At 45.4% G+C, this 12,410-nt stretch overlaps 2 protein-coding genes across 5 annotated transcripts; one reads left to right on the plus strand and one right to left on the minus strand.

Annotated features, from left to right (window-relative positions):
* Positions 1–141: 141 nt before the first annotated feature.
* Positions 142–7,434, plus strand: LOC129833432 (armadillo repeat-containing protein 5-like). Of its 3 annotated transcripts, none has more exons than XM_055898032.1 (8): positions 142–478; positions 661–1,166; positions 1,298–1,328; positions 1,416–1,526; positions 3,013–3,907; positions 4,014–4,984; positions 5,086–5,218; positions 5,312–7,434. In XM_055898032.1, exons 2-8 carry the CDS (start codon positions 759–761, stop codon positions 6,801–6,803), a joined length of 4,041 nt encoding a protein of 1,346 aa, XP_055754007.1. In that variant the 5' UTR covers positions 142–478; positions 661–758; the 3' UTR covers positions 6,804–7,434. The 3 variants fall into 3 exon arrangements, with proteins under 3 accessions (XP_055754007.1, XP_055754006.1, XP_055754008.1); XM_055898031.1 differs by having other exon boundaries at positions 142–453; XM_055898033.1 differs by lacking the exons at positions 142–478; positions 1,298–1,328 and having other exon boundaries at positions 1,076–1,166.
* A 361-nt stretch (positions 7,435–7,795) lies between these two features.
* LOC129833433 (cytochrome c oxidase subunit 6A, mitochondrial) lies at positions 7,796–9,486 on the minus strand. Of its 2 annotated transcripts, none has more exons than XM_055898034.1 (4): positions 9,377–9,486; positions 8,723–8,800; positions 8,197–8,339; positions 7,796–8,070 (listed from the first exon to the last, which is right to left on the minus strand). In XM_055898034.1, the coding sequence occupies exons 2-4, from the start codon at positions 8,796–8,798 to the stop codon at positions 7,981–7,983; spliced, it is 309 nt and encodes a 102-aa protein (XP_055754009.1). In that variant the 5' UTR covers positions 8,799–8,800; positions 9,377–9,486; the 3' UTR covers positions 7,796–7,980. The 2 variants fall into 2 exon arrangements, with proteins under 2 accessions (XP_055754009.1, XP_055754010.1); XM_055898035.1 differs by lacking the exon at positions 9,377–9,486 and adding an exon at positions 9,213–9,284.
* Between the last annotated feature and the right edge of the window lie 2,924 nt (positions 9,487–12,410).

Genomic DNA, 12,410 nt, shown 5'->3' on the forward strand with positions numbered 1-12,410 from the left:
GGCTTTAAACGAGGAGTTATTTATTAATGTTTTGGGAAATGTTATTTTTCATAGCGAAATATTGCTTAATTCGGATAGTTGTAAAACAGCTGAGACTACAAGGCCCATGATTAAATAGAACGACCCACCCCTTCACACATCCCTCCCCCCGTTTCGTGGCGCCTCCTGTTTATCGTCCAGCTAAATGATGGCGTTAGCGGCTAGCTAAAAACGATTCTTCTTCGTTTGATTGAATTAATTATGTCGGTGGGAATAATTAGTCATTGCAAATACTTTATTACTCTTGAGATGGGACTAAAAACATAGCTTATAGCACTTGTGTTCGCACCATAACGCACCGTGATTGTTTGTTGGGCCTTCTCGCATACAGAGGCCTGTTTTTTTTTTAGGGAGTGGACGAGAGGTTTACAAACTTCAACTCCCAGCAGCATTGCTGAGAAGTGGGGTCAAAGGGTAATTTCTTCCACTTGTCATACCGGTATTTGTAGTATTTTTGTTCATTTACAGATTTTTTGGACAAACTTTGGAAATTGATTAAGATGAAAATACACTGCAGATAATTTGTTAACCATGTTTAATACTGTATAACTTTATGATGTAGCCTAAGAAAATTGAAATGTAAAATGCACAAAAATAATGATCCATATTTCTGCCCCTCAGTACCCCTGTCATCATCCATGTCATCACTTTCTATCTGAAGTGACTTGTTAGTAAGGATAAGTAGAAGAGCAGGTGGGTTGGAGACAATTAGTGGCATCATGGCGTCGAAGTCAGTGCCAGGGATCCAGAAACATGGGACCTGTTTAGGCAACCCCAGAGAAGTGGCCTCAGCCTCCCCAGAGACCTCTCTGACCTGGTGCCTGTCACAGCTCTCTAAACCTGGGAGAGCAGCAGCCGAGGACCACAAGCCAGGCACTGCAGGGCCGGACACCAGTGGACACAGACAGCTGGACAAGAGGGTCAAAGCTGGGCAGTGGCGAGCACTGGTGGCCATCCGCACACAGCACATTAAAGGAGGAAGCAGTGGGATAGCTCGATTCCGAGGCCAGGGTGGACTGCGCACTCTCCTGGACCTGCTAAAGCACCCTGAGTGTTCCAGGAAGACTCTGGATCTGGTTCTCAGCATCCTGGCTAACTGCTGCACTGAGAGACAGACACGAGTTGAGGTGAGAGAGAAGGGTGTAGGACAAATCAGGGCTGCTACACATTTACATTGATTGAATATGAATGTTTAGTATGAAAAGTTGGACCGTGGTGACTTACATTATGATATTTAATGTTTTTCTCCCCTCTAAAGGTTAGGAAGCTTCATGGAATATCTATTGTGGGCAAGTGACTATCACAATACGTTTGAATCATTCATTTCGCATGATGGTGAAAATTTCAGAAATGTAAGTTTGCTCTTCCTTTCTTAGTGGGTATTTTGAAGAAGAATGTAGCCATGGAGACGATCCAGAACAGAGCAGCCCGGGCTTTGGGGAACTTGGCCATGGACCCAGAGAGTTCCACACTTATCCACTCTGCCGGTAAGTTAATAAAAATAAAGAAAATCATTCTAATAATGTAATTATAATGATTTTGGCTGCCTGTGTCTGTCTGTACATCACTTTCTGATTTTTGTAGTACAGTACCAGTCCAAAGTTGGGACACAGGGTTTCTCTTTATTTGTACTATTATCTACATTGTAGAATAAGAGGGAAGACATCAAAACTATGAAATAACACATATGGAATCACGGAGTAACCAAAAAAGTGTTAAACAAATCTAAATATATTTTTTATTCTTCAAAGTTGCCACCCTTTGCCTTAATGACAGTTTTGCACACTCTTGGCATTCTCTCAACCAGCTACACCTGTCCTGTTGAAAAACAAATGATAGTCCCACTAAGCGCAAACCAGATGGGATGGTGTATTGCTGCAGAATGCTGTGGTAGCCATGCTGGTTAAGTGTGCCTTGAATTCTAAATAAATCACAGACCGTGTCACCAGCAAAGCACCATCACACCTCCTCCATGCTTCACAGTGGGAACCACACATGTGGATATCATCCATTCACCTACTCTGCGTCTCACAAAGACACGGCGGTTGGAACCAAAAATCTCACATTTGGACTCATCAGGCCAAAGGACAGATTTCCACCGGCCTAATGTCCATTGCTCGTGTTTCTTTGCCCAAGTCTCATCTTATTGGTAGGACACCAATAGTAGTGCTTTCTTTGCAGCAATTTGACCATAAAGGCCTGATTCATGCAGTCTCCTCTGAACAGTTAATGTTGATGTGTCTTACTTGTACTCTGAAGCATTTATTTGGGCAGCATTTTCTGAGGCTGGTAACTCCTTAATGAACTTATCCTCTGCAGCAGAGGTAACTCTGGATCTTCCTTTCCTGTGGTGGTCCTCATGAGAGCCAGTTTCATCATAGCGCTTGATGGTTTTTGCGACTGCACTTGAAGAAACTTTTAAAGTTCTTGAAATTATCCGGATTGACTGACCTTCATGTCTTAAAGTTATATTAAAGACTGTCGTTTCTCTTTGCTTATTTGAGCTGTTCTTGCTATAATATGGACTTGTTTTTTTTACCAAATAGGGTTATCTTCTGCATACACCCCTACTTTGTCACAACACAACTGATTGGCTCAAACGCATTAAGGAAAAAAATTCCACAAATTAACTTTAACAACGCACATCTGTTAATTGAAATGCATTCCAGGTGACTACCTCATGAAGCTGGTTGAGAGAATGCCAAGTGTGTGCAAAGCAAAGGGTGGCTATTTTGAAGAATCTCAAATATAAAATATATTTTGATTTGTTTAACACTTTTTTGGTTACTACATGATTCCATATGTGTGCTTTCATAGTTTTGATGTCTTCACTATTATTCTACAATGTAGAAAATAGTAAAAATAAAGACAATCCCTTGAATGAGTAGGTGTCCAAACATTTGACTGGTACTGTATAAGTTGAACATTAGATTTTGTCCCTGAAAAATAATTGGTTTTCTGTTTTCGACACAGGTGGTGTTCCACTCCTGCTCCTCTGCGTCTCTCTCGCATCCGCCCCATCCCCTCCCTCTGATGACCCACTGGAAGCCCCTTCCTCTGAACTAGAGTGTGCTCAGTCGGCTGTCCGTGCCCTCCTCTACCTTGCAGACACCCCCTCAAACCGCCTTTTACTGCTCACCCAGGGTACTCTGACTGCTCTCGCCCCGCTCATTGCTCCAGAGTACCCTCTGGGGCTGAGGAGAGCAGCACTCCGGACCCTCCATGAGCTCACCAGGAGCTGTGGTGTAGAGTGTGCTCGAGAGGTGTCCCGATCTGGGGTTCTAGCTCAGCTAGGTGTCATGGCTTCGGGAGAGGCCGCTAAACCGTTTGAGGAGCTTGCGTTGAAAACCCTGGCCAACATGTGCACCCAAGGCTGCTTACGTCCTCTGGTGGGTTCCCTGGGGGTAATCCAGAAGTTTACAGAGGAGGTCAAGAAGGACGGACTGAAGTCTGGAGTGTTCCTCAAGGCTCTCTGCTTATGCTGCAAAGAGGCAGTGAACCGTGCCAAAGTGAAGGAGAGCGGCGGTCTGGAGGTGTTGATTGGTTTCCTTGGTGTCCATCGGAGCCACCCCCTCGACCGATTGGTCATTCTGGCTTGTGTTGACTTTGTCTATGACGAAGCTGCCCTGGAACAGTTACAAGAATTGGGAATAGTCCCCTTGCTAGTTGCTCGGTTAGTGGAGCTGGCTAAAGGTGAGGAGCCATCTGCTGGGAAGATGGATGTGAGCCTCACCTCTACCATGTTTGCTTCAGAGCTGCTGTCTACGTCATGTTTCGACTCATTTGACTTCCCTCCCCCAGAGGGGAACAGGAAAGAGGAGATGGGGAAGGAGCATGTCCTTGGGTCATCCAGCTTTCTTAGCCTGAGGTGAGTGAACAGACTCACCTTTGTCCCCCTCTGGGTTTGTGCACCTGTGATTTATTTGAGTTTTGTAAAAATGGTTATCTGACCTGTCCTATTGCTGCTCCTCCAGGTCCTGGTTGGTGTCTGAGGGGTTGATCTCCTCTGAGGGGGATCTTCTTGACTCTCCTGGAGGCACGGAGGGAGATTGGGGGAGTCTTCATATCTCCTCTTCTTCTCCCCAAACCTCTTCCACTAACTGTCATTCCCCTTTAAAATGCTTATCTCCTACCCGCTCACTACCTTCCTCCACTCCCTTATCCGCACCCAAATCTCGGAGTCAATCCACCCCCTCTACCTCAACGGGTTCTCCAGCTCAGGTCCACATGTCATATCCCTCAAAAACTGCTGATCTGTCTCCCTGTGTCCCTCTGCCCTCCTCTACCTCCACCCCCCAAGTCCAGCCCAGCTCCTCTACCTCCACCCCCCAAGCCCAGCCCAGCTCCTCTACCTCCACCCCCCAAGCCCAGCCCAGCTCCTCTACCTCCACCCCCCAAGCCCAGCCCAGCTCCTCTACCTCCACCCCCCAAGCCCAGCCCAGCTCCTCTATCTCTTCTCTCCCTTCCCCCACTATCCCACCACTCACTTCCGTCTCCCCATCCAAGTTCTCTTCCCCTCCACGGAAATGGCCACGTGTCCCCTCAACCACCCGCTCCAGTGTGGTGCCCCTCGACACCCCTCCCACAGTGTCCCGACCCCAGGCCTACCACCACCCCTACCACCCTGAGCCTTGGGCCCCAGAGTCTCCCATCCTGCTGCTGCTCTCACGCTTCTCTCACGCCACGGACCCCAGCGCTGCTCTGGTCAACTCAGGCATCATCTCTGGCCTACTGTTCTACCTCAGCCAGCATCAGGACCCCAGCGGCAGGTGCTTCCGCATGCTGTGCCGGCTGAGCTGCAACCCCAACTGTCTGCAGGCGCTGGTCAGGACTGGCTCAGTGGCTCTGATCCGCCACCACCTGGTCCAGAGAGGGAGTGACCCTGAGAGTTGGGGAGCTGGAGAGAGGCAGACTGATAGGGTCAAGGCCAAAGTGAAACAGCTTGGTAAGTTTAATTGATGTACTTGGTCATAAAGTTTGGTTTTTAGTTTGTGTATTGGTGCTGCTGTAACATTTGGGTATAATTTCTTGTGCATATGTCTTTAGGTCTTGCTCTGCTTAGTAATCTACGCGTTCAGTGTGAGTCTGGATTTGGTTCTGGAGTCTTGAGCCATGTAATGCTGTCAGGCTCAGAGTCAGACAAGCTGAACTGTGCCCTGTCTCTACCACTAATAAATGGGTAAGTCAAATTGTCTTGTGTGAAATGGCACTGGTGGAATGTTCTGAAATGTATACCAACTGTAATCTGACATCAACTTGTGTGCCCTAACAGTAACAAGGCTCTCTTGAAGAAACTTCTTCTCGACAACGGTGGTCTACTCTTGGCTCTGGAGCCCCTTGGATGTAATGAGGACGAGGAAGAGGAAGACCATCACACCAGTGAATGCCGACGACTCCTCTCAGATTGTCTCAACTCACCGCAACATGTCTCCGCCCCCCAGCTCCACTCTCTATATTTCTCTCTGCTGATTGGATGCCTCTCTAGTCTGATGGGTTGCCCCAAAACAGTACTGGCTAAAAGAAGGTGCAGGGTACTCAGTCCTATCAAACCCCTGTCAGTCTCACAAACCGGTAAAGCTTCACCCCCTCCCTTAAAAAAGCCTCGTCTGGTCAATATCTGTCCTTACAATGACTCAACCTTTGACCTCCTCTTCCTGCTGGACGATGGGAGCCAGGTGTCAGCCAATAGGGAAGCAGTGGCTGGGGCGGAGGGAACCGAGGTGGTGGGGTCAGAGTACTTCAGGGCCCTGTTGAGGGGGGGCTTTGGAGAAGCTCAAGGGAGAACTGGGGAGGCCATCCCCATCAGGGATGTGAGCCAAGGCATGCTGCTACCTGTACTGCACTATCTGCATGGCTGTCGCCTGAACAAGGACGGAGAGACTGCAGAGGAACAGGGGGATGAGATGGAGAGAGAAGGCAGAGGAGAGTGTCAGATTTTGGGATCCTTGGCCTCTGAAGGACTGGGTGTCTGGAGAGATGGGGCAGAAGAACCCTCACCAGAGGCACAGGGCTTCCAGAAGACCCCCCTAGCTGAGACGATGATGGGGGCCTGTAGGTTTTTGGTGACAGAGTTGCAGAGGGAGGTGGAGGATCTGTGTGTGTCTTTGCTGTCCTGCTCTGCCAAGAATGCTGGTCGAATTGCAGACGTTGGCAAAAAGCCTCCATCTAACATGGACCAATATGGGTCAGAGGGAGAGTCTGCTGATGAGAGCCTGGCAAACCGCACATCTGGACTAGAGTTGAGTGGTTCTGAGGGCCAGACAGACTCCTTGGCCCCCACAGTGACAGCAGGCCAGGCTGAGTCACTACATGGCTCTGGACTCCAACCCTGTCAGCAGACAGAGGGTAGACGGCACTCTGCCCCTGGACCAGGCCAGAAGGGCAATAGTGCACCAAAGACAACCTCAGGACTGGAGACTTGTGTCAATCCACTGAAATCAAGTTCTGCCTCAAAGTGCTGCAAAAGACGTTTTAAACTGCGGAGTGTTTCAAACACACAGAAGGTTGCGGATTCTGTACAGGACTCTAAAGTTGGTCCTGGGAGATGGACCCTCCTACCACAGGTCTATTGGTTTTCCCAGCGGTACAGCTATCCTGAACTGGGCAGGGCCTGCCTGTCCCTACTGCTGGGCTCTCAGGGCTCCTCCCAGCCCCGCCCTTCTTCCCTGGCTGCAGACTGCCTGCGCAGACTGGCCAGAGAGGCAGACTGTATAGAGACTCTGAAACGTGACCTAGTGAGTCTGGCCACCATGGCACTGAGCTGAGAGGGGGAGGGCTAGGAGGAAAGAGGGGTGTTGGGTGGTGATGGAGGTGAAGAGAGGATCAAATAGGAGATTATTAGGGATGGTATGAGATCATGTGATTGTCTCTCCAATGACACTGAAGTTAACGTTTGTCATTGTGAAAATGTATTTTATTTTCAAAAGTCTTTACAACATGATTAGCCTTCCTTCCTTGTGAATATCTGTCTTCGTCTCACAACAAATAACCTTTATATTCCAATATTGGTGTTTATAAAGTAATTGAAGTTTGAATTATTTTCTTCAGAATAGTACATTTATATTTAAAGAAGTCATGGGTCCATTTAAAGGGATGGGTTCTCAGACAATGAATCATGAGGAAATCAATTTTATCTCATGCACTGTAAATTAAGTCGTAATATGCTAAATAATTTTGTTGCATGTAATGGTAACTTTTTTTTATATTTTCAGTTTGATTTTGAAATATACACAGATGTCCTGTATTGACTTGGATGAGTCTAATAATCAGGGTGGGACTGGGTGTTGTATATGTTGTAAATAAAGAGAACTTTAAGAGGAGCTGCAAGGTGAAGTTAACAGACATCAGCTTTCACTCATGTGAATCCACGCGCCTCAATAAATCTGTTTACATGTCTTTCTTTTTTGTCCTGTCTGAAAAGGCATGCTGTATCTAAAGGACAAGACCGATCAACACGAATGTTGGCCATGCTCACTAGATCACCTGCTCTGTGCTCAGACGAACAGTGGTGATTCAACATGTAGAATTGTTGGGAAATTAACAGAAAATGACAGCTGATGTTCTGTGGTCAGAGGCAAGAGCAAGGCCACACCCACTACGCACAGCCAACGTCTGTGTTGGTCTGTCTTGTCCTCAATGTATGTTTGGTGTTCAGAACTGAAATATACTTGTATGTTTACATACTAGTTCCATTCATCTTACACATATAATAACATCAGACAGTTGGAGGTAAACAAATGAGAAGCCACTCAGTGTGTGTGATACAGTAAAACTAGTATATTTTTTATTTCTATCTGACTGGGAGCACCACAGTCAGTAGTGTTGCTAATTGGCCCCTTGATCAGTAGCACAATGCCAGGTTCATTAGAGCTATAGATTAGAGCTATTCAGCATGTAGCAATCAGGGAAGGTGGATGATCAGCATAGAGTTAGGAGGGTTCCTTAGTGGCGGGGTCCCTCGTAACCCTCAGGAAGAGCATTTTCATGAGGGTTGTGGAAGAGAGAGTGGTTGCCATCACCCCAGGGCCATTTCTGAAAGAGAAATTTGTTTCATCATTCAGGATAGATTGGAGAAAACTAGACCTATGTTCAGAAAGACATCCCACTACTACTACCAATCCTAACATGTAGATGATATCAGAGTGCCTCCGGTATCACCTTGGTGCGGATGCGAAGGTGTGAGTAGGCCACAAACTCAGGGGGTTCATGGGAGTGCTGCTGCATCTTCATGTAGGCGTTGGCGATGCAGACGGCCACACCAGGTAGGGCCAACACAAATGACAGGATCTTCCAGGTCCTAGCTGTGGAGTTCAAACCAGTTCCGCTAGATCAGACTCAACGGTTCTGTGTGACCCTGAGTTATCAAGGCTTGGGTACATCACAACACCAGCATAACTAAGTAACAGAGCAGCTCCAAAACACTGATGATCCAGTTCAGATTTCAGTGACTCGGCCTTGGTTCCTTGTCTCAGGCTCTGACATGCAGGACAGAAGCGCCTCAATTACAATATGATACATTTTTAAGTCACCTGACAGGCCTAAATACAGAGCACAAACATTTAATGAATGTAAGAGGAAGACTGCCAACTTTCCACAAACCCAGAAGCCCAACTCAACACAAAAGGTGCAGACAGTAGAGCAGAGAGAATATAACAATATGAGGAGTTAAGTACATTACACACACCTGATCCTCCTTCATGGCCTGCGTGTGATGCAGCAGCTAATACCCTGCGGGCCGCCATCGATGCAGGAGACGCCATTCCTGTGGAGTACAGACAGACAACTTTTAAACCAATGGACAGAGGATAGAACTGGGAATTAGTTTCCATGTTTGTGTAGACAGAGAGGCAGTAGGCTATGTTCAGATGTGTACATTTATTCCTTTTAGAAAAGTGCTATTATATTTATAGGTCATTTATTACACCCTATAGACAAGATGAAATAATCCAGGTCTAGGCCCACACGTTATCTATGTCAAAGGTTTGCATTGTCGCTCCTCTACCCCAGCAATGGCACACACAGTAAGTAGGTCAAGCTAAAGCTCTCAATAAACCTTCATAGATAAGATACCCCATTAAAATGGCTCACAATACATGTTAACTGGCAGTAAATGTCTAACCTTGTCATTTTCAAGTGAAGTCAAATACATTTTATAAATATTGGGTTTTAAATACCTAAATGAAAAGAGAAGTAAAGTTAAAAACAGTCAGAAGCCATGCCATAGGCCTGTTGATATTACTGGTGATCTGAAACGGGAAACACTTGGGAAGAAAAAATTAAACAAATACCATAAAATCTATAAAAACTTTCTGTTCTTTATCCAAAAAGTTTAACTCACCTTTAATTTTGTTGGTCAGTCTTTTGTCCCTTTCTCTTTCTGCACCTTTGTGTATGTTTGTCCTTCAGCCTGGACTGAACAGAACTGTGAGACTCCTCCCCATTGCAACCTGTCTGTCTGCCAAGAAATATCAAGTTTATATTTGGTCAAGTGCAAAAGGCAGGCCGGAAGATCTGTGATAGAGAGGAAGAAGGAATGGAATGGGTTTTTGACATTGTCTGTTGTGTTTTTGTCTCTTTGTAAACTGCATATGAGGTGTGTGTGTGTGTGTGTGTGTGTGTGTGTGTGTGTGTGTGTGTGTGTGTGTGTGTGTGTGTGTGTGTGTGTGTGTGTGTGTGTGTGTGTGTGTGTGTGTGTGTGTGTGTGTGTGTGTGTGTGTGCGCACGTGTACTGAAACATTCATTAACATCTGCGGTAGACCTATCAAACCAGCGCAGTGTACAGGAGTAGGGTCACCCTGTTTGAGGAGAACTTTCCTGCAATGCTGGAAATTTAAAACTTCTGAACTTTGTAATTTGCACTTTGAAATTTCAGACTTGATGTTCCGTTACAAAAAATATACATTAGGCTAATTATAATCCACATAATAATTCACAGTTTCTGTTGCTGCAGGATTATTTTCCTGCTGTGTAAATGCTAGGCACTTTTGAACTTGACCAAATATAAACTTGATATGCTAGGCACTTACAATAAAACCGGCTAAAATTAAGATCCTACACCTGTAATAGTAGTAGGTCCCAGTTACGTTCAATTTAATTCTGCGCATGACCACATGCACGTGAGATTGATAGATTACCATGAACGCCATCACATGTTGATCGAAAAGGTCTGAAGTGGGAAAATAGCGTCTGATGAAGCTTTGAAATAGATGGTCTGTATTTCCTTTGTTTTTGTTTAAGAGTTCACAAGAAGGCTAATGTGTCAAGCAATTCAGCACGCCTAATTTCATAGGGTTGGCCTTTGTAGAAAAATGTTTTTTCATCAACTATACTTCAGTTGTACATAGAGAATGGGCGGTGTCCGCCCGTGTACAATCGGAAGTTGTGAATATGTGTCACGATCTTCTTGCTGTGAGAGATTGGACCAAGGCGCAGCGTGTGCAAAATACATCTTTATTTTAAGAAGAGAGAAAACAAACAAGAAACGAACAACTATACACGAACTAACAAAATAGACGACCGTGAAGCTATAAATACAGATAGTGCTGACACAAACACTACACATAGACAATTACCCACCAAACAGCTAAAGCCTATGGCTGCCTTAAATATGGCTCCCAATCAGAGACAACAATAACCAGCTGTCTCTGATTGAGAACCAATTCAAGCAACCATAGACTCTCCTAGACATCTATACTAAACACTAACCCATCTACTTTACTTAACCCCCTAAACCATACAACACCCTAGAAAATACAAAAACACACAAAGACAACCCACCCCAACTCACGCCCTGACCAACTAAATAAATAAAAGAAAAAGGAACAATAGGTCAGGAACGTGACAATATGACTGATAGGTGTGTCTGCTAATCATGGTGCAGCTGACCTGTCCCTTTAATTTACTGAAGTCTGACTTGAATTTGGTCCAGCTGGAACTTGTACAAGTTCAGAAATAGCTCTCACTGTGTGTCACAGGGTAACAGTATGCCCTGATCTGCGGCTGGTTAGTCAGTGGCAGTCACAGTGCAGCACCCATGCCTCTTCCTAGGCAGTGAGCGTTCTATACCTACAGACTACAGCCTGAACTTTGTATTGCTTAATGTTGAGCTATCTCTCGCATAGTTGGGCTGGACGTGTGTGTATGTGTGTATGTGTGTGTGTGTGTGTGTGTGTGTGTGTGTGTGTGTGTGTGTGTGTGTGTGTGCGTGCGTGCGTGCGTGCGTGCGTGGGCGGGCGGGCGTGCGCGTGTGTGTGTGCATGTCATATAATAGTGTCCGTGGTGTAGGCCTACCGTATTGAAGCTGACAGAACCATAGGTTTAATGCTGCACATTTGGGTTTGAAATTAAATAAAGAATATTGACATTCAAAGACGAGATAGCAAATAGGTCTAGAAGTGTAGTATTACTTCACTATAGATAAATATCATATCAGAACAATAGAGGTGCGTGGGTAAGAAAAGCCATATTACAACCTATGTGTTGTAATAATTGCGTTGTTTGCTCTATAACCTGTTAGTTCATGTGCCTTGCGGCCTTGATATATAGACCTAAAGGCCGAGACAATAAGAAGACACAGTGGCAGAATAAATTCAACTACAGCTTTGTTTCATCACAAAACCGACAAGCAACCTCTGTCCAGTGAAGTCCACAGTGAAGTCCACAAAGCATATTGCATGTAACAAACAGTTACATGACCTACAGCAGGGTCAAGCAAGTTACTGTTTCCGACATTTTCGGACCACTAAACAACTATGGATTTAGAAGCACTGTGAGTTACCGCAAGTCGCAAAGAAAACAGAAACTGCCTCCACTATTCCAGCACCATTTCAACTTCAACATTTCAACATCATCAAATCACCTATGCTTAGTCTAATACAGTGACAACTAAAAGATACCAAAAACATTCAATCCAATCTACGTAAGCAAAATATGATGTGGCTGTTGATGTTTCTGATTTCTGTGTGCGTGGGTGCTCGTTCGTGCAAGAGGAATAAACATGTTGACTCACCCTACTTGGAGAGAAATGCCAATGCCATCCTCCTCTCTTTCATGTTGACGAAACGATCTATCACTTTGTCATACAGTACACAAATGTATTGTTGTTGTCTTAGTTTACCTGGCTAAAATGCTTGCTCGCTAGCCTAACTTCCTTTCATGGACCATGTTAGCTAGTTACATCTAGCTACATATTGAATGTCCATCCTCTCAGGCCTGGGGCACAATGTATGAATTAATGGTTGGATCAGAATCGGTGTAATAATCATTGGCCAGTATGGAGAATTAAGTAAAACCCTATCTCCATACATGGCTAATTTAGGAAAGGGACAATTTTAGCTAGCTAGCTAGCCACAGGAGGACAACAACACAATGAG

The sequence above is a fragment of the Salvelinus fontinalis genome, chromosome 34, assembly GCF_029448725.1.
Source record: "Salvelinus fontinalis isolate EN_2023a chromosome 34, ASM2944872v1, whole genome shotgun sequence".
NCBI classification, from domain to species: domain Eukaryota; kingdom Metazoa; phylum Chordata; class Actinopteri; order Salmoniformes; family Salmonidae; genus Salvelinus; species Salvelinus fontinalis.

Excerpts from the sequence above, each read along its gene's own strand:
- LOC129833433 (XM_055898034.1), bottom strand. The coding sequence starts at position 8,798 with ATGGCGTCTCCTGCATCGATGGCGGCCCGCAGGGTATTAGCTGCTGCA. Across the intron at positions 8,340-8,722 it reads AGGCCATGAAGGAGGATCAG|CTAGGACCTGGAAGATCCTG; the intron begins GTGTGTGTAATG and ends TGAACTCCACAG. Across the intron at positions 8,071-8,196 it reads ACCTTCGCATCCGCACCAAG|AAATGGCCCTGGGGTGATGG; the intron begins GTGATACCGGAG and ends TTTCTCTTTCAG.
- LOC129833432 (XM_055898032.1), top strand. The coding sequence starts at position 759 with ATGGCGTCGAAGTCAGTGCCAGGGATCCAGAAACATGGGACCTGTTTA. Across the intron at positions 1,329-1,415 it reads TCATGGAATATCTATTGTGG|TGGGTATTTTGAAGAAGAAT; the intron begins GCAAGTGACTAT and ends TTCCTTTCTTAG. Across the intron at positions 5,219-5,311 it reads TCTCTACCACTAATAAATGG|TAACAAGGCTCTCTTGAAGA; the intron begins GTAAGTCAAATT and ends GTGCCCTAACAG.